General features: G+C 35.8%; 1 protein-coding gene across 1 annotated transcript in view; it reads left to right on the forward strand.

Moving 5' to 3' along the window:
* The window catches only part of pit (probable ATP-dependent RNA helicase pitchoune), a 316,420-nt gene extending 296,173 nt beyond the window's left edge, over nucleotides 1–20,247 (forward strand). The window contains exon 13 of the mRNA XM_090396954.1: nucleotides 19,992–20,247. Coding sequence (XP_090253080.1) covers nucleotides 19,992–20,140 — 149 coding nt within the window. The 3' untranslated portion in view covers nucleotides 20,141–20,247. The remainder of the gene's footprint in view (nucleotides 1–19,991) is intronic.
* Nucleotides 20,248–22,507: the final 2,260 nt, after the last annotated feature.

Below are 22,507 nucleotides of genomic sequence, written 5' to 3' on the forward strand. Positions count from 1 at the left end.
GATTGCAGACGCTACCAAATAAGAGAAAGAGGATTGATATGATGGAGACGTTAATAGTTCTGAAGATGTCATATACGACACCAGTAGATGGAATTTTTAATTTTATAGAGGGTTTGGGAAGTTGAGACTAAATGCAGTCAAAAGGTGAGAGCTAAATTTTTCTCTGTCTGATAGAACGGTGCGTGTTTGGAATGGCTTGCCTTTGGAGATGGTGAGTGAATTCGAGAAAAGGTATGACAGCTTGCGTTACGATATGTAGCAGCCCCCCCCCCCCCTCCCTGGAGGTCTCTGTGTATAATTTTGTGTATACTTTTCAGTTATGCAGTATTATGTATTCAAAGGCTTCTCTAAATACTTCATTTACATTTTATTTCTCTGACCGTTTGCAGTGAAAAGGATAGCAAAAAAAAGTTAAAGAATTTAACAGAAATGTTATGCACGGTGTTTATGAAAAATCCCCCCCCCCCCACACACACACTCTAAAAAAAAAACATTTTTGCAGAGTAGCAAAGTCAGATGTGTAGTGTAAAGGAGGTTCAGAAAGTAAGGCCTCCCTAACCGACATGGAAATGTAGAAAGAGATAGTTGGAAGTGTACTTTATTTTTTCGCACACAGTTCCTCATCATATTTTAAATAACATTTTCACCGCCGCCTGACGTTTCTCAAAACCGTCCAACAAGTTGTTTTCTGAACCATTTTTTAACTTCTGCTTTGATCTGGTTGTCATTTTCAGAATGGATCCCTTTGAGATGCGTCCTCAATTTAAACAACAAAAGAAAAAAAGAAGGATGTCTCACAACTTCAGATCCTATCTCTTCGATAATCATTGAAGCGAACGCGTTCGTGTGCGGTCTTGCGTTTGCATGTTCCAAATACTATCTATGGCTATTCCTCCGTGTGAATATGATTTATTTGTTGTTTCAGCGTTCTCATTGTATTTCCATAGTTTTTACGCCCGATCTTGTTCGTGACTTAGTGGATGGGTGAGTTAGGACTCTTAGTATTTATACCCCAGTTGCTTTACCAAACATCGTATTCGACAGTGATTTTCAATAGTACTCAGTTTTTGTGCTTCAAAAATTCGATTACTGCATACTGTTTTACACGCTTCGACAACCTTGTAAATGACTCGCTTATTGCGTACGCGATAACACGAGAAATGCAACTTACACCACTGTATTGCCAAGCTGTAGCGAAGGATTAGACACGTTTCAAGGCCACTCACAGCCCCAGCGTTGTACGCGCCTAGCCATCACTTTCAGAACTGCCCTCGTAGATTATTCAAGTACAAACTATTCTGCAAGTTGTTGGTTTGTGCAGTCTATTTGTAACTTGCTGCAAAACTCGATATTAGTGTGGTTCTCACTGCACAATGATATCGTCAAAATCAAAAATTGCACACATTGAAATATGGAGACAGATTGAGAATTTGTGGATTGTAGACGCTAGAATTTTGAAGAGGTCATATACGACACCCAATAGATGGAATTTTCAATTTTATAGAGGGGTTTGGAGAGGCTAATTGTGTTTTGGTATATATAACACTAGCTATGATTTTAGATCAGTTCGGCATACTAAAAGTTTAAGCCAAAACTGAAATTACTTCATGATTTATGCATATAGACGGATGACAGGGACAATGGAACAATAATAAATGGCGCCCATGGTTGCAACCCGCTCCAGAAAGCTCAGTGAGGATTGTCTGTTTCATTGCGACCTAATAACAAAGCCTAAACCAATTGACGGATTTCGATGAAATTGAATGTAAAGGACTGGTTAACGGCCTTTATGAAAACACAAGGTTTCAGCTACATAGTTTACTATTATTAACTGAAGTAATTGGCTCCAGTGAATTCACTGGATTTCTTTGAATTTATGTATATGAATGGCTAAAATTCATAAACCAATACGCTACGCTTATGATTAATTAGATCTCGGGGCGGTTCGTGCATAGGCACTGCGGAACCCCTAATTTTTCTCGCTATATAAATATATTTATTAATTTATTTATATTTGTAATATTTAATTTTATCAACAATCCTATACAATTCTCTTATTTTGTAAAAAAAGAAATAATGAAAATCCATCTTGTAGCACTTAGGAGGACGCTAGCGACACTGTGTTTTCCACAGTGTCATATTGCTACTCGCCTAGGTGTAAGCATGTGCACGTCGTAGTGAGATGCGAGCTATTAGCGTAATGCGGCACTGTCCGTCGCGCAGTTCACTGTTGTTTATATGCAGTTGGCGCCAGTAGTAGAGTATTCGTAGTGCTTATCGTGTTTACTCCGTCTCTTTAAATATTTGGACATTACAATTAAAGACAATATTTGTTAAAGTAATTTTAAATCATACTAAACTGTATAATTTTATCGATAATAAACAATATATATTTTTTAATTTTTACCATAATTTTGATATTTTATCCAAACACGTATAGAGTGTGTATGTATATTTCGAAAGTTGCAGTCCCCACGATTTCAAGCCACGAGCCGCCACTGATTAGATCGCTAACTGACTTAAATAAATTTAAAAAAATCCTGCTAGTGGTAAGTTAATATTGTGATTAAGATAATTTTTTTTCGCATACTAATACTATGCAATTAAGAACTGCAATATTAGAAGAGATAGTGAAAGAGTGATTGTCCTTTTCTAAAATTTGTGTGTGTTTTATTTATGAATTTGGTTGTCTGTTATATAAAAAGAAACACTGAAAGTTTCTTAGTATATAATGTAGACTATAGATTGCGCTGCGGTCGAAACACGCTGGAAGTACCTAAGGCTAACAAAGAAATTTTTCATAAATCTTTCGAGTACATTGCGACGAGTAGCTATAATAAACTTCGGAATGAAATTAAATCTATAACTTCAGAATATGTATTCAGAAAAAGATTGAAAAACTACCTTATGGGATTAAACAATGTTTACAATTACTTTAAACATATTGTATAAGAGATCATTATAACTCATATATCGTAACCAATTAAGGTATTGATTTACAAATTGGTTCATTCAATTAGGAATTAAAATATCAACATGTACATTATTATAACTGATGAGGGAGCCCTCTTAGATGCGGTCCCCGGACTCTCAGTGTCTGTTTTGAGCAAATTACTTTTCTAGTAACCAGTATGGCTACGCCCCTTGGTTACACATATTTGCATTAACTAACTTACATTACTCTAAACCAGTTACTTATCATAACTATGAAACCATTCGAAATATATTATATTCTGATTGCATATATGAGAACTTTTGATTAACCATAATAAAATAATAGCCAAATTAGTGTTAGCACCAACAGAATATGATAGTAATACTTGAATTTTATTTTGTAACATTGTACTGTGCATTGAATTGTATTGTGAAATATTGTCATAATTATACAAGTTGAATAGTATAATATGTATACGTGATGCGAATAAACTGTTAAACTATTATAATTTTTCCATGAAAGATGGTAATACATCAGTAGCATGGTTAAGCTGAAGGAATTTGCTCTCTGCAGATCAAGCAGAGGGCTTTTTCAATCCGTTCCAGAGAGTGGTGGTCTCACCCTGAGCGATGAAATTTGGCACATGAAAATTGTGATTACAATGCATTTGTCATCTGGTATGTAATTGCTGATACAGTTTAGACATGAGAAGTTGTTCGTCAGTCCCTTGATTTCATAATTTTATGTGGGAAAGTACTATGTGTACTGTATATTATCAACACATTTACACAGTTCAGTTTCTTATGTGTAGCTCATCCAAGAAAAGGTCGTAATGCTACTGTTTACCGTAGCGGAAGAAGGTGAGATAATCCTGTTGCCCTTTTCTCTAGATCAAGCATGGTACTTTGTAACCCGCTTCAGGCCTTTAATAAATAGGTACAGTGCAGTGCAGAATTGGACTTCCATTTGTTCAATATGCTGCCCGACTGTGTATTGGAATGCTTAATTGCTGCACAGTAACACGTATAGGCATTTTCCACAAAATGTAATTGACTAATTCCTCATGAAAATACTGATCTCCTGCTCGCTATCAGTATCAAAATGACTTCCGAGCAAATCGCTCACCTCCTTTATAGTTCACAAAATGTCTACACTGTATTCACATCGAGATTTTCTAGTCAGTAAAATCTCCCATGATGTGTATAAGCACTTCGATTCTTATAGTTATGTATTTATTTAATCCCGAAGTGAAATTAATAGTGTGGTGTAATTACGTCATCGGTAATTTAATTGAATAAAATAATGCTGTAAGTTGGAAAAAAAATTTTTTTTTTTCAAAGAAAAATTTCATCCTAGTTATATCAAAGCGTCTTAAAGCATTTCACTAGTTAATGTAACTTTTATATTACACTATAAATTTCACTGATGATTTATTTTCATTTTATCGAGTTTTAGAAACTTTTTTCGTGTACTTCAACAAAAACAGGAAGTAGAAAAACACTTCACTTGATTTTCTGGTGAAGGAAAAGCTTTGAGCTGTGCTATGTCAGCGAAGAACTTGGGCTCTTTGCCACCGCTTTTAAAGTGACATGTTAATTAGATGACAAAATGTCACTTACGTGAGAACTTTCTGTCACTAAAGGATAAGTAGAGTAGTGGAATTCTAATTGCAATTTGAACTCTTCCTCCTCTGAGGGCTAAGCCTCATTAAACCCAGTCGAGATTTTTTTGTAGTCGATTGGACTGTTTGCTGTTCACACTTGAACTCCGTTCGAATTGGCTATTCTACTTCGATCCCTAAAAATTTATGCGAATAGAATTTGCGAGGGTGCAGCCACTGTAGATTGCTTATCTCCTATCCTTTACAGTGTCATGGGCTTCTTGTATACTTCTGCTTAAGTATCCATCCTTCAGTTGAGAGAATTTTTTTTGCGAATTAGTCTTCATTTTATGATAATAGCAGAGTTTTCGGTATAAACACACATGCGCGCGCGCACACACACACACACACACACATATATATATATATATATGCCACATTTTATTTACATTTCGTTTTCGTTCTTTGAAACTAGCAACATTTGAATATATTAAATCCCTTTGTTTAGATATTTCAAGTAACTTTTTTTTGTCCAACATCTGTATGAAATGTTTAGCTAATAAAAGAAGAGTTAAATGAGAAACAACTCGAGTTTATGGATCACTCACCTGTTATAATTGTTAAGAAATTAGTCCCACTAAGTATTAAATATTGCAGCTACGTACAAAACAAGCAAACAAAAAAAACATGCATAGCGTACTCCCCCAAAAATTATAGCTGTTCATAACTATAACATAAACATACCGGCCACTGAATTAGAAAACTTAATGCAGATATACGTAAACGTCATTTACGCAGCGTATATGCAAAATGTTTCGTCACGTGCGTCAACACGTGTTTCAGGCAACTAATTAAGAATGCTACTGGTCAGTAATCGTCAATAGTGTTGATCACAGTGGGAAAAAAAACAAGGATCTTTCGGAGTTCAATAAAGAGCTTATTGTGGATGCCTGTCTGGTTTCTCCAAAGTAAGATATCCTTTGTGTTTAATCAGTGGAAAAATAGCCCATATTACTTGGCTAAGAGGCGTAACCGTGGTCCTAACACAGTACGTCAGGAAGGAACGAGATCGTCGTCATCTGAGAAAGCTTGCGTGGACAATCGGAACTACTATGTGCAGCACTTGACCGAAGCTTTCAATGAAGGTTGTTCCCGACTCATATCTCACTGAACTCTTGCACAGAGAATTAAAGAGGATCGGTATTGGCACTCGCATGCCTATACGCAAACCACTGATTTCTGGGAAGAACCAGAAAATTTGCCTACAGTGATGTCAGGAAGACTGGAAAAATGTCATGTAGTCCGATGAGCCACGGTACGCCTTGTTCTGTACCACCAGTGGTAGGCAGTGTTTGGCGGGAGCCTCATGAAGCAACGAATCCAGCTTGAGGTGTAGAAACAGCTCAGTTGTGTTGTTTCATGCACGACAATGCCACTATTCATTGCACAAAAACTGTTCAGCAGTGGTTTACCGAGCATGACCGTGACCTCCACCATCTTCCCTGGTCATCACAAAGCCTTGATTTGAACCACATTGAAAATGTATGGGGCATGTTTGAAAAACAGATCAGAGAGGGAGCAAAGTTCTCTTCTGTGAAATCTGAGCCAGTTAAAGGACTGTTTGGTGTTCACCAGACAGTCCTTTAACTGGCTTTAACCTATGTCATAGACGTATATGCCATCCAACATGTTGTGGAATCTATGCCAAACCGCATATGTGCTGTATTGGACTAAATGTTGCAATAGAAGCTTAGAATTAACGTGGACTCGATAGAGGACTTTCCAGTTTTGATTGAAATATGTCGTACATTGAAAACAAATCTACATTCGTCTGTGCGCATGGAGCAATTCTCTGCTATTTTGATTCCCTTCTGTTCTCGTAAAAGCTATTATCTTAGCAATAATCTTCTCGAGTAACTTGTACTTTAAAGGAAATAGAGGAGATAAGAAAATCCGCGAAATTAATGCATTTCAATTAAATTTAGCAGAGGATAGAATTATTAGTTTTAGCGTTGTTAATGTTTGAAAACTTCTTTTGCTAAAGAAGCTCTGTAAATGGTCAAGTTCAATCAGTAAAGTTATAAACATTTCCTGGAAAAGCATGCGTAGTAATAATGCAGTTAAACAGTATACCAGAAATACAAAAACATTTTTGTTATTCAAAAATAGATTAAATAACTTGCAGCTCTCTGTCACTTTTTATGCATCTACGTTACCATACTAATATGAAGTTAAAAATAGTAGTAACTTGTAGCTTTTTTTTTTAAGTAGTGTGACCAGTTCATAAAAAAGTTAGGAAAGGCATTTTGATTCTTCATCGTATTGCATGAAAATATAAAATATTGTTATGTAGAGAGGTAGCTAATTGTTATTGTAACCAATATGTGATTTGTTCTTATTCCCCCCCCCCCCTTGTGATGGTATGAAATGATCAGTGTATTCCTGTAAATTGGTGTGATCAGAATGTTTTTCATTCTTGATTTACATACAAACACACACACTTTGTATTTTCCTTTATCTTTGTATAATTTTCCTCCTTAATTGTTTCGAAATGCCTGCCATTTTCAGTATATTTTAAACATTTAGCTTTCAAAACATCTGCACGTGAATGAATGTATACACCATATGGTGTCCGTGCTACTTAGCATTCCACATTTCCTCCTCTGCCCATGTGTTATGTCTAGTCAACAACTCTGTTGCAGTCAGATCCGGCATAGTGACATACAGTATATCCTTATATTGCTTAGGTTACGTACCCCTTTAAAAAAATCTTCCCTCATTCACTTGTTGAATGGGCGTAATTTCTAAGTGTAAAAATGATGGCGTGTTAAACATTCTCGTAACATCTTCAGGCAGAATCTAGACAGTGCGTATATCCAATTAAACATTGAGGGCGTTCTCATAGTTAAATACTAAATATTAAAAAATATTTAAAACTGTCCAGAATTGCAGAGGTTTCTTGCTTGATAAATGCTACTCCATGTCTTATAAGTTGCTTTGTAAACTTCTGCATTTTGAAATCAAAAGCTGTGTGTGGGCGGGAGATTTTTAGCATCTTATTGCATTTTCCTCTTAATATCCTAATATTTTACTTTTCTACATTGCTAAATGCATTTCTTTGCAAGTCATCTTTTTTTAAATAAAAAAATGTGGCTTGTTTTCATCTGATACAAATTGCAAATGAAAACATTGCATTTTTTTTTTTTTACAGAGATCGACTAATTCGGGAACTTAGTTATGTTATTTAGTTCTAGTATATACATTTCTTTTTATATACTTATAACTGTATTTTATGAAACAATTGAATTAGATCTATAATGCACATATAAATGAGTTTGTATTCCAGTGATCTGTTTTATACGCCTTAATATAATTATTGCATCTGTTGTCGATCAATTTTTCCCGTGACCTTTGTTGCTGGTCCGAGTTTTTAAATTATTTTGATGTTGTACAAAGTAAATTTATACGTCTGTAGTTTTCTAAATTTGTCTGTTTTTTTTTTTTTTTTTTTAAATTACCGCCATTTTAATATTCTGTTAACTTCTTGGGAAGCAGTTTGGTATTTCTTTTTCTTTAAATACTTTATTTGAAATATCAAAATTTCTTGTTGTTTTGCTCATTTATATCAGTGGAGTTTCTACTTAAAATTAATTAAAACTATTCAGCATTATCTTTATCTGCTATGCTATTATTTTTTTATAGAATCTTTATTCTTTTCTTGTCAAGTTCAAAACTTTACTCCCCATCTCTGGATTCTTCTACAGAAAGCAATAGAAATCAATTCTCACAAATTCGTGTTCTAATTCTTTTGGGTGATTCTTTTTATGTACTATTCGCTAACACCCACCAAAGTATGCTAGCTTATAGTGTATTAGTGTTCGTACCATGAGGGTATATATACTAAGGATGGGGTAATCCGCAAACTCTACCCTGGAGAGTAAACATGGAAATTTTTCCAGCCACTCAAATCCTATAAGTAGGGCGGTTAAATTTGGCAGCGAAATTCGTCTCCCACCTCAAGACGTTCACAGAACATCTATATCCACGCTAGGATTCGAACCCACAACCACTTTGCCAAGTTTATATTCCTCGTGTACTGATCTGTTTATCTTGTACACATACATTGAATGCAGTTTTGCCTTTTTTATATATCATGATGCCCATCTTGTTTTATTTAACTTTTAATTCCGCCCACAGCTGTAAGTCTATCTCACATTTGCTTCCGTAGGCGAGCTAAGGGTTAGATGATCCGGCAACTCTACTCTACAGACCAAATGTACATTGTTTTTTCGAGCCTCTGATAAGCGAGTTGTTTCGGATTACATCTAAGTTCAGTGCTATTCTGGCTTATTTTGCGGGAGGAAAAAAATCCTTCCACCCACGCATGAGATCGGCTACTCACCTTCAGTTGTTTGGGCGACAGGATTCTTCGCATCCTAGACAGGATTCGAACTCAAGTCTTGTCGACCGAAGAGTATCGTCGATATCGATTGAGCTGTGGTGGCCCTTCTGATAAGGGGGGATCACATTAAAAGATCAGAATAGTCTCTCAACGGGATTTGACCCCCCCCCCCCACCAGTCTGTGGCACAGTTTTTGTGGTAATTATTTTTTCTCTCAGCGCTTCTTTTGGTGCCTTAAATGCGATATCTTTCAGTTTTCATTTTATTTCTGTTGCGTAGTTCTTTTATTGTTTCTACGATGCACAGTGATGTTCTTTGGTATATTTTCATTTTGAAATTCTGTCCCGTGGTCTTATTTTTTGTACATTTTAACGTCTTTTTACAAAACCAACTCTCTGTAAGAATCCTCAACCTGTGTAGGGATTATTGCGATGATACCTAGAAAGGAAGTACAGAGAGTGCTGAATAATCCCCCCCCCACGTATTTTCCCTTTCACCATATGCTGAATCTGGACTTGTATATGGCCGTTGTGGATCGAAGTGCCGCTCTACAGTTTATAGCCATTGTCGGTTTAACAACGGGATCGCAAAATTCTTGAAAATTGAACAATCGGCTGGCTCCAGCACACCACTGTAAAACTTTCTGCCGCTCTCGAATTGAAAAAAAGGGAAGGAACAGAAGGAATTGTTACTTATTCATTTAATACCTTTATAGATAATAGGAAAATTACCACTGAAGTTTGCAAATATAATTATATCTTTGTGTTTATTAGTAGAGGTCCTAAAAATAAAAGCAAAAATCTCATTTGGAGTTCAGGCTGTCTTGTTTAGATGTTTCGAGAAAATATTAAGATAATTTATAATTACCCTAGCATCTGTACTCTGCTATTTTCATCACATTTAATTGGGCATAATAAGGGATGCAAAAAAGCGCGCCCATTTCCCATCGTAATTACATGTTTCTATTAAAAAAAAAAAAAAAAACGAAAGGACAGAGAAAGTAAATGCCCTTTTACTTTTTCTTTATGCCACTACATCTCTCCTTTCCTTTCTTTTTCCACACATGTATATATTCCAAACCCTAAGTACCTTTGTCTTAAAAGCGCTTCACTTTTGCAATATTAGAAATGAAGTTTGACAAAATATGAATACCCTCTTGTTCTCATTCCCCTCTCGCGAGTGCGAGAGGCGCCTGATTAGCGATGCTTAAAATTCAGCATACTTTGCTGGAAAGTAACAGTTTTTTCCTGTCCCACAGTTCAGCGTTTTCGCCTTTAATAACAAAATTGCTAAAGGTATTTGAATTGATTTTCATCTGGAGGACGCTTATAAAAATGAAAACTCGGCTTTGGTGTTATCGTTCCTCTCATCGTACAAAAATAGTTTGTCTATCCTTATCTGACATCGGTTTTAACTGAAGTAGGCCTTCTTGCTATCAAGTGGCTTCTTTCACATCGTTCATTGTCCTCCTTTTGATGGCTGGCAGCAAGGCCGATTTGTTCAGGCTTACGTTTTAGCTTTTAACAATTGTTTTTATTTAGCACGCCATTCGTGCTACTCGTGGAATGCGAATCGCACTGTTAACGTCGTTTTGTTTCAGTCCTCCCTGGTGATATATTTATCTGCTAAGTGGCTTTTAACATCCGACAACTAATTGTCAAATCGTAAATATGGATGTAAACCGGAGTTGAATGTATAAAACTAGTTTCGTGTATACCAGTTGCTAGCGTTATTCAGTTATTGACGGAGTGTATTGACAGTTTTTATTCGTTGCGATATTATGTCTTTCAATGAGGATTTTTGTGTGTGTGTGTGTGTGTGTTAACGAATAAATGAATCGAGGAATTTTCTTCTCTATGGTTCGTCTCGAATGTTCTGGTTCATCTTGACAGTACTAAGATGAACAACTGAAACTGAAAAATATATAACCTATCGACTGTACTCATTTCGAAAAAGCATGAAGTCAGCGAGCATATAATTAGAAACTAGTTTGCACAGTGCGTCAATTTATTGCAAATAATTCTGCGGCCATCTGCAGAAACAGATGGGTGCATGCATTTACTACCTTCAAAAAGAGAAATGTTACATGTTGATCTCAAATTAGAGGCATAATAAGCCAATTTGGAAGAAAATTACTAATGGGTGAGTGGCTCCCCTTTTTTGCTTAATATATTTAATACCTATATTTGAAACTTTGCGCACCCTACTGGCAGTAGAGAATTCTGGGGATTAGACATGTTAATTACAGTTACTTGTTATGGATGTCCTAGAGGAGATAAGTTAATTTGAGAAAAAAACTACTCTGGATATGTTTTCATTCGAATTGAAATTTACTAAATTGCTTATTGCTATTATTGTGGCCCAGGGGCTAAGATATGGAATCAGGCTTTTTCGTTAGTTAAAAAAACAACTGCGAAAATTGCTTAGATTTTGAAAGGATGAGAAAGACAACAGGATACTGAAAGTAGATCAAACTGTCTGTCATCCATCACTCTTTTTTTTTACGACAGTAATTACCATTTCTGGTAGCACTCTCCGTCACAGTGAGTGCGATTCTTAGAAAATATCTGAAAGAAGAATGCACAACATATGTATCGAGAAGCAAGCAGGGAAATTATTTCGAATGTGAAATGATTGTTAATTTTATAAAAATTAATAATCATTCCACAATAATTTCATGGACATCTCCATGGATTCTGTAGATTCATCACTAACATTGCGAAAACCAAATACTAACCATTATTTGCACAATACTTGTCATGCTCTACTTTGAACTCACAACTGATTATGGCATCCATTCCACTCGCTCACCACTCTAAGCAGAAAATCTAGTCGTCGGGTCCTTGCCAACTGAACTCTTTCTTAATTTCCGGGGTTGATACCTCCCCTACTTATTTACTGAAAATTTTTCATCTGTCAATCCTATAACAACTTTTAAGCAGCTCATACGTCTCTATCATGTCGCTTTTCCTCATGTCAGCCAATTGTTATAGCCGCAAAATCTTCAGTCTGTCCTCATAAGGAGCATCCCATACACCTGCCATTGACCGAAATGGTCAATCGCCATGGATCCTTTCCACCTCTTCTACTCCAAGTAGCCCAGGTGACGATATCTGTGCACACTAGTTCAGATGGGGACCATATCAAGGACTTATAAAGAGGTGTGATGGCCTTAATCTCTACTTGTTAGCACCCCTGGAGCCTTATTAAACAAAGTATTCTTTAATTAATGCAAGGGCAAAGAATTGGTTTTATTCATTAGCTTTTGTTTTGTCAATTTGTGTGTGTAAAGTCCCATGCGATTTCTCCTTTCCTTTTTGTTAGGTATGCATATGTCTTTGTTTGGCATCACTAGTCAACTTCTTTGGCTATAATGTCACATTCTACTTTAGCAGTCTTATACTAAATACTTAAATTTTATTACAAACGTTTTATATATTTCCCCCTCATCGTTCATGTCGTAAGCTTTGTTTCTGAGCAATAAATTTAAACTGGTACAAAAATAAAAATATACTTAAAGAACGTATGGTCTACATCTTTTCTTTGGGTGCTGAATTTAAAAAAAAAGTGTTCCATTTATTTCTCATTGGTATTTCTCTCTCTAACATATAATAAAATACTTTTTGTTTGACGACTGGGATAAGTAACATTTCTTCCACTGACTTGAAACATGTTGATTACTTTCGGTGGGAACAGTTGCTGCTTGTATAGTAGAAGAGACTTCCATTGTCAGCGGATACGTATGATGGTTTAACATAGAATACTGTATACTAGGTTGTATAAAATTCTGTTGTCAGTCACATAAGGGACTGCAGGATATAAACGTGAATAAAGCCATGATCATCTGATAATGCACATTTTTGTTCATAATACAAAACAGAAAAGCACTGAAGGTATTGTTCTACTAGCTGGAGGCAATGCAATTTATACATTCATAATTTCTGGAAACTAAAATGAATGAATGAATGGGAAAATAGAATAACATATTTGTTATGTAACTTTTTAGATCCTCCTCCTCTTGTTACAAACTGTTATGTAATTTATGAACAGATGTAGGAATTGTTGAAAGTGCAGATACTTGGCATATGTTTACCACTGTCAAAAAAAAAAAAAAAAAAAAGTGTCATGAAAGGTAGACGTGCTTCCCATAAAGAAGGAAAGCACTAATTTTGCTCACATTGTAGCATGCTAAAAATGGAAAAAATTTCCGTTATAAGGTTTTTATTTGTTTGTGGATAAAAGTCATTATCTTCGTATAACAGTGCAGTTTTTGAAAATCTGTACGAAGTTGTAAACAGATATTTATGTATTCTGTTGGACAATTTTTAAGTATCATTGAAATGTGCATATTTGTTGAGGCACGACTCCCGATTCATTTGAGTCGCACCTCAAAAATATGGTAATACCGTGGCGCTCCCAAATTCAATTTTCGACCTTGCGGTTTGCATTTCTATTTTGATATATGACGCTTGAATTAATCGTGTTCAAGTGTGGTTGTGTAGGCAATAGCTGATGGCATGTGCAAAGATAACGCGCGCGTGTCATAATTGTTACTGCAACAGGACAATATTTGGATGTTTTTTTTAATACCAGTCCAGTATAGCTGTTAGTTCAGGAAGTAACTCTCTCAGCTTGCTTATTGAGTAATTATGACTGCTACTGCACGCTAAGCATTTTTCATCAAATATTGTAACTTAACTTGAATTACTTACACACACGTGTGTGTGTGTGTGTGTTCAAAAGTGAGTTAAAATGTTTAAAAAGAAGTACAGAGAAGACTGGAGATTGACTAATTCAAATATAGCTGTTGCTACTGTTACGGCGCTGCTTGAATTTCACAATAGTTGGAACAAGTAACCGCTTTTAAAAGTGCAGCAGCCAACTTCATGCTTCCTCGGTACTTTGTGTGTGTGTGTGTGAAGTTGTTTACAAATTGTGCGAAAATTACTGAATCTTGTGTGATTGAGGGAATAAGAATATTCCAAATTTGGTCTAAATTGTTTGAACGATGGCTTGGGGAAGAAAAACTTCTGTTATTATTTTTTTTTATGGAATTTCACGCTTCATCTTCAACAGACTGTGTCCTCTGTCGAATAAACGGGCAGACTGACATTGTTCAACTTAGAGCCAAAGTTACAGCAGGTCGAATTTTATCTATAGTGATTTTCGTAATACGAGTGATCGGTGACTCACTACACTGCTTGGCTTAGTCACTGCCGTGACTGTTGATATATATATATATATATATATATATATATATAGATTTACAAGAAGCAATGACTTCCGGCGATATTTACGTTTCTTTCCTGTAGCGGAAGACTGAAGAATAGATACAGTGATGACATTACTTCCACATGGCATATCGCTGTCTTTTCGAAAGCCTTCGTAAAAAATGAGCCTTTTCTGAAAGATTTTGTAACAAGCAAATACGTCTGTGATTTCTAAATACATGCAGCTTAAAATTTTATCTTAATGGAAAGTGGAACAGTTCTCAGGGACAAGTAAGTATTTTTTGACAGTGATATATTCGTCGTCTCTGTAGGCAACCAATGTACGTTGCATCACTCCTTTCGTACGATGAGATCAGCCGAAGCGGCAAAGCACTCGTGGATCTTTCGTATTTGATTATTTCCCGCACATTGGCTTCTAGGATGTGTATAGTATGGCTGCCATCCCTTCCTAACAGGAAGAGCCTCCGTAGTTCAGCCATTAACGACGTTGCCCTTTGGTTTGAAAGCCCTGGGTTCTAATCTAGTCAACGATGTTACGAAACTTTATAAAGCTAACTCACGTTTTCAATTAATGGTGAGTTAGCTAGTCTCATACGAAGTTTTTTATTATTATTATCCTGAAACAGGCAAACGCGTGCCATTTAGAGACAAAATTACATTAAACGTATTACGATATATTGGTTTTATAAGATGATGCCGTACCTGCCTGATGGATTTCGCGACCGTTCTATCATCATACGCCAAATAAATTCCTGACAGGTGCATTAACTTCGGTGGCGCTATTTTGAACCCAATTGAAGAATGGAATGTGCTTCGGCCTTTTAATGCCGGGAAGCGAATATGAATTTTTACCTGTGTGTATATATATGTGTAAACTATCACATTTATAAAAATATTGTAAATTGATATGGATAGTAAATTTCGCACGTTGCATATTTGATCCATGTAATATAACGTATAGCTTTAATAAAATTATCATACCCGAAATTTTAAGCCACGTTACAGTGGTATTTAAGCATCAGTATTGCAGATAAGAGTAACATTCCAGTTTTGACAGGTGTGTTAATGGTTCTGCTCGTTTATCTGGGCCAGGAGTAGTAGGCGAGCAATTTTCATCTTAAATCAAATTAAGAATATACCACACACACAATTAGACACTGATTTACAAAATAAATTACTGTTGATTTAAAATAGAATGCGCCTTAAGCGTTGAAAAGCATGCTATTGGCCTTATTGTTTTTAAAATTTGTGGGTAGTGTTTAGCTGTTATTACATTGGAATTGAATCACAGATTTGATAAACTTTTTTTTGAAAAAAGAAATGTGCCAAATCTGAGCGAGTTAAGACACCCACTTGTTTGAGTTTTGTGTCTGATTCTTTCACCGAGCGTTGTTTGGTCGCTGACAACCCGATTGTGTCGCGCTCTAACTTACACATTCTTGGATATAGTGCTTGAAGAGGAGGAGAGTGTGAATAATAATGAGTTGGACCATCTTTAAGTGCCAGTACACTACGTGGTAGCAAGAAGTCGCAAGCATTATAGGTAGCCAGCTTCTCCTGATTTATGAGGTGTGATTAAATTTCGGGTTATTTTTTCCTCCTAAGGAACGGTAAAAAAAAAAAAAAAATTCATACTGTCCCCTTTGAATTATGGGGTAGCAATTCCACCCCTCCCCCGTTTCCTTAACATTGACGCATAGAGCCCATCATTCGCACTTTTGTTTTAAAAAAAATCGCATAAGTCTGCGGTTTTTTGAATTGTAAAAGGTGTTAGTTTTCTTATTTTTAAATTTTCTACTACCCTTCTACGTCAACTTCAGTTTGTTTTTGGAGGATCGAAAGCCCCGGGATTGGGGAGTAAAGGAGGTTTAGGAACTAAAATTCCTATCCAAACGAAACAGGAGGAGATACTGATATCGGTGCACCATTTCTGATCATTTTCCTCTCACGCCTTCCTGTAGAGATGTCTATTGATGATGTTTAATCATGATACTCGTGATTAATCTATCATTCGAGTCTTTTCAACTACAGATATTAACTGCTGCTGGAAAACGTTTGCTTTTTTTTTGTCGTTTTTTTGTATTTAAGTTAAGTAACCTCCTGATGATGCTCTTAGTCATGTAGAGGAAATACGTTTAGTATGAATAAACAATTGCATGCGAGTAAAAACCTGGTTACTATCAATCAAGCAAATCTACTTGTAGTGAATCACAAAAATCTGAGGGTTTTGTTTTATTGAGAATTTTTTTTTTTTATGATACCGAATTCGAACACCATTGTTCGCTCTTTTTTCTTTAAAAGCGATTAAGTGTTAGCACTGACAGCGTAGCTGGAAATATTATTAATAAAAATGGGCTTGTATCACTTATAAAATATATGAAATTTTTCCTCACAGACTGATAAAAACACGAATACATATTTGCTTAATTTGACTAATGTATTACGCGTACACAACATTTCAAGGGGAAGTACTATAGAAACGGTTTCTTCTTGTTCATCACTACAAATCGTTTTTTTTTTTTTGGGGGGGGGGGGGGGACGTGTGTCGTTGAATGAAACACGTCGACCGACCTTGTGCTTCACTGAGGTAAATGAATGCATAATATGCGAACCTTTATTTTTTCTCAAAAAATCGAGGAGAGGGTTTTTTTTTTTTGAACCTGACGTTGAATCCGGGGATTTTAGGTTGGAGAATATCAGAATTTGATCCTTCAGTCAATCACGAAGCCTTGTCTTAGTTTCTCCGCGTCCAGTTATACCGGACAGCAAACTAGAAGTTAAACTCATTTCCATTAACATTCTACAGATTTTTCTAAAGATCTGGTGTTTAAATTTCTGAGATGCTTCATTTTGCCTATTTCTATCGATCAGTGCATGCTTCGTTTAGTAAGGGTAATCCATTGGATTTGAAATAATAAGTTTAGATTTAAATGTATAAGGTATGCCAAAATTCCCTACGTGGCATATAAGTCGAGTACCACCCCTTCTAGATTCAGCAATCCCACATACAATGAGAAATATAACTACAGTTAGATTAGCTGTTTAAGAACAGCAAAGAACGAAGCGAAGTTTTTCGAGAATAGCAGTTCTTCGTATTAATTTTTTACGGGTAACATGTAAATAATAAACACAGGCGGTAATTTTTGTTTAGTCCTTGGATTACATTTCAGTCCTGCTATGCAATATAAGAAGTGTAAAAATATTCGTCAAACATGGTGACTGGGGCTTGACGATAATGGGACAGTGACTGCTACAGTACTGTTACCGTTATGTCTGGTTATGTGATCAGTCTCAAGAGATTGCATCTGATGAGATAGAGATTTCTCGCGCGTCGAAGGCATTCCATGACCTCCTTCTATGCGTCCATGACCCTCTGTATTAATCAGTAATCCACGCAGCTAATTCAGTTAAAACGGAATCGTTTTCTTTATAAAGCGCATATTTTGAAAGTCACATAAAAGTGTTATCCGTGTAACTGAAGTTTTTAAAACTGGATACTGAGCGGTTGATTAATAAAACTTATATTCTGTACTGCTTGCTTTTTTTTTTTTTTTTCCTCCCAGCACTTATGACACTCATACCTTTTGCCGATATGAAAGTTTGGAAACGGGTTGAGTGGGTGGTGGGAGAATTGTTTGAACCTCAAAAGCAACAACACATTTCGCCCTCTTCGAAATATATAACCTAAACCTAATAAAGAAAACACAACCATTCGAGAAATAGCATTCATACGTATGCATATTCAGTTATCAATCACTCTTTCGTTTAAGCCACTTGTACACGCGCAGGATTTATTTATTAGAATTCTGTGGCTCTTAATAAGTCACGCTTTGAGGGGAGGTCATCTATAAGTTTCATAATTTGTTGCGCTCTCATTGGCTTGCGGTGTGGAATACTTCACAAAGAAGTTATTTTAATAAAATGATTTTGATTCTTCAGCGTAGTAAGACACCAACTTGACTGGATTTTGTTCTTATTAAAAACCGAAAATTTTAAGAGCATAATTTAATGTATTTATTTATGACGTAATATGGATTTGTTCAAAGTGAAAAAGAAGCTCAATAAACGACAGCATCATTTGTGGATAACTCCTAACTACATTACGTCCATTATATAACCGTGTATGAAAATAATGTGTAAATCCTAGTTCTACGTCAAGATTTCCAAAACATTCCTTGCTGGAGAGTTGGTTAACTTTAATCCGGTTTCTTTTTCATTTAAGAACACTTTCTCTTCCTCTGATTTGCGATCATGCGTTACTAGTCACCAGTATGAGGTTTAAAGAATATCAGATCCCATACGCGATATGGGATCATATCTGAGCTTTTGTCATTTACAAGTTCTAAAGATGGCCTTCTACGGATTACACTCGATGTGGCTAATCCATTCGATTTTGCTGAAGAGAATTATATGAAGAATATTATATCGAGTCTAATCCGTAGGAGGTCATCTTTTTAGACTTGAAATAATTTCCAGCGTCACCTCTAAACCAAATATTCGGTGAGCAGTAGAGCGTAACTCCACTATTGGATGCAAGCAGAAACTTGCATCAGGACTTTTATTAGAACAGCAGACAAACTGACCAGAAGTACACGCGCAATTTCAGTTGCCATAGTTGTTTCGCCATTAGTTCCAAACCACAAATCCAGTTGGCTAGTGGAAATAATTACTGTTTAATCTACAAGCGTTGACGAAATGCTCTACACAACATTTTACAGTTTTGACACGAGTAAGTGGGTAACTGGAATAGGTGAAACAAACTTGATACTCGAAATGTGCGCGTAAACAAATCTAACACAGCCGTTGTTTTTACTCCTTGACTAGATACGCAATTTAACTTTGACGTATCCAAATGTGCCCAAGTTAAACTCATTCATGTGCAATTACGTGTGATCTTCGTTCATTATTTAATCGTATTGTAATATGCAAGTTTGAAAGTGTATCGTACTTTATGTTGTACAACCAACCAACAACTCGTATAATTGGCATTGTGTAAACCTTTAGAAAACATATTACGACTACTAATTATTAGTTTATTTGTAAAAGCGTTATTGTGATGTCATTATATTTACGTACTAACAGGCTATCCAAATGAACAAAACTTCCATGAACATCTCTTATTGTAAATGATTTCCAAAACATTCCTTGCTGGAGAGTTGGTTAACTTTAATCCGGTTTCTTTTTCATTTAAGAACACTTTCTCTTCCTCTGATTTGCGATCATGCGTTACTAGTCACCAGTATGAGGTTTAAAGAATATCAGATCCCATACGCGATATGGGATCATATCTGAGCTTTTGTCATTGTGTTCAATCCACAGATCCTCACTTCAACAAATTCGCCTTCCATCTTTCCCCAAGATTCGGGGGGGGGGGGAATAGTTCCCTAAAATTTCTTCGTTCTGCAGAAAAGAGCAATTACATTGACTAATGGCTTGTCTCTCAGCCATTCACTTCACTGTCTTTCCCACAGATATTTTGTTTCTGCCTCTCGCATTTATCATCGATATTTTCATTTCTGTTCATCAGAATTGACAGGCACCAGTTAATTCTGCTCTTTATGAAAACACTTTTTTTTTCTGCTTTGTTCATTTCCTCAACTGCTACCCTCTGAAATGATGACCTTTCTATTATATTTCATTTCATAAAAAATTAATAAAAACCATGCGGTCAAAATCTTAACAAGTTTCATACGACTCATTCACGGTACGTTTGTACGCAGAAAGCCTTTTTTTCTGAGAATCATCATGAAAACTGAATAATACCACATATTTTTTTTAACTCACAAGAAGAAAGTAAAACTATACCTTAACCTTGGCTTTCAGACGTAGGAGGTAGCAAGAGTGCAAGACCGAGGAAACAAGGTCGTCATGGAACGAACTATGGTCATCCACAGTCCAAGAAAAGAATTCAGAAGTCCGTGCTCTACAAGCCAGTGCGTATAAATAAAGGCAGCGTCCAGATATGTCGATGACCAACGTAGGACCCCCAGTTCTTCATTAAAGTCGATCATGTAGTGAAGTTCACTGTCATTTGAATTACATGCGTTTTGTTTAAATAAATAATTTAAAAAAAAAACGATATCATGTTAACTATTTTTCTAACTTGTTTGATTCTTGCTATGCCTAAAATGGAATTATTCAGGTGAGTAAACCGTTTCCGAAAGGAAAACCTCTAATACGATCAATCTTAGCACGATTTCCGAATGCGTGATATTGGTTGCACCTTGTGATTATATTTTCTCATCAAACCAGACACATACCCACGTTTTATCTCCCTCTCCGTTAACCCAATAAATAATTGATGTTTTGTAAATTTTGTACTGAAACGTAAACTGCAAAAGCTTAATAATAATAGTAAAGCTTTAACTATTTTGATGCACATATTGTATGTTAAACATATTCATAATTAGCTTTATTTTTATTTATTTATTTTTTTTTCCATCATCAAAGGCTAGAAACGTTAAATGAGCTGAATGTAAATGTAATTGCACTGGACTTAAAGAGGTGTATAAGAGGGATATTTTTTGGGGGGGAAAATAATTTTAACATCATATCTGTTTTGTTTGAAGGCACATTAGGTACCTACCCTATTTGTGACCGTTCAAAGTTCCCTTCAGTGGTGGCCGGTGAAAATTTTAAGTGGGGATGCTGCAGATACAAAATAAGAAAAATAATTACTTTTTTCCCAATTAAAAATACAGTAATATATATATTTTTTATTTTTACTTATTCCTTCCTGGCTAATAATATCTGGAGTAGGACGAGCTTTATAAATTCAGCCTTGTATTTATAATAAATGTTATTTTAACAGAATAAAATAAGATTTACCAAAAATATTTCATCCTCACCACGAACACCAATAAAAGTTTCGTATCTCACAGAAATAACGTGCACAAACATACAATTTATCTGTAGCGACACTGCTCAGAGAGCAGTGTCGGATTCACTTGTTACGTGCAGTGACAAATGCAAACGAATATTGGCGAGTCCAGTGCCGCAATTGGCCGAGCGTCATAATTCCGACACTGCGTTAGATCGCAATGCATTTGTTTAGTTATCTAAAGCCGTTGATCGAACAATTCCAATTATTAACTATTCAATCAATGTCGAAATATAAGTTGTAACCTTTAACTGTTGTATTGCATTTATATAACGTTTTAAGCATTGTTATTATTTATAAACACACACAAAATTCGTTTTTCCTTGGGGGTGTCGCAGTGCTTATGTACGAGCCGCCACAATACTTACGAAAGTTAATAACTTTATTTTAATATTCATACCGCATCTTTTGTGATATTTTTGTTTTCGTTCGCGTACATAAGTTATTTCTTTTCATAAACCTATAGCACCATGATGTTGAACCTGTAAATTAAACGCTACCTCTGGCTGTTGCCATTTATTTTATTTAAATACTTGTCTGTTGTCGAATACCCACATTTCTAATTCTTCCTCGAGGTCTGGCCATTTTACAACTCCTTTACGGAGATTGTTACGTTTACTCTCTTTTAACTCATGTTCTTGTTTACTCCAAGTTCGTATAATTTTTTTTCGGTTGGTTGGCGACGGTCCAAAATATTCTGCTGCTCTAGTGCCATTTGCACATGCAGTAACGGCAAGTTCTATACTGTTTTGAGCCATTAATAATAAAAATAATATCACTCATTCTGTTGCAATTGAAAGACCGTTGGAGGCGTTACTTGTCAACTATCGTTGTGAAACTGCGCAAGTGCAAGCTGTGGAGCACCGTGCTTGTGTTTTAAATGAAAGGGGACGCATTAAGTTCTCTTTCACTATACGGAACGTATCCGTTATCTTAATTCTAGTTATCTATATTTTAAATTTCTTACACATTTTAACTCGAAATCACGTATGACAAACGGGCAACAGTGAGTAGAAAAGTAAAATAAAGTTTCACCGATCAAAATTCTAACTGAAATTTCAACCTTCGGCGAATAAAACGCACCCCAGTTTGAGACTTTTTTTTGGGGGTGGGGGTGGGATGGGGTATGTCTTACACGCCAGCAAATATGGTATGTGGGTTGGAGAATTTCCTTAATAGTAAATACACTTTACGTAAGCCATTTTTATTGCTATTTTGGCGCTTTTATTTGAAATTGCAATGATTGTGTTTTTAAAAAAGGAAATACATGTGCTTAGCTGTTGTTGTTGTTTTTTAAACTGGTTAACTAAAAACTTTTAGACTCAATATAGAAGGTATCAGTAGCGCACTCAGGGTTTAATCTGGGGGGAGGGGGGATTTGAGAATACTACACATCGCATACGACCTATGATTGAACATCTGCAATGATCGCTAATTCATAAGTAGTATAGAAATAGAA

The sequence above is a fragment of the Typopeltis vanoorti genome, chromosome 8, assembly GCF_054136105.1.
Source record: "Typopeltis vanoorti isolate ZY-2024b chromosome 8, IOZ_Tvanoo_1.0, whole genome shotgun sequence".
NCBI classification, from domain to species: domain Eukaryota; kingdom Metazoa; phylum Arthropoda; class Arachnida; order Uropygi; family Thelyphonidae; genus Typopeltis; species Typopeltis vanoorti.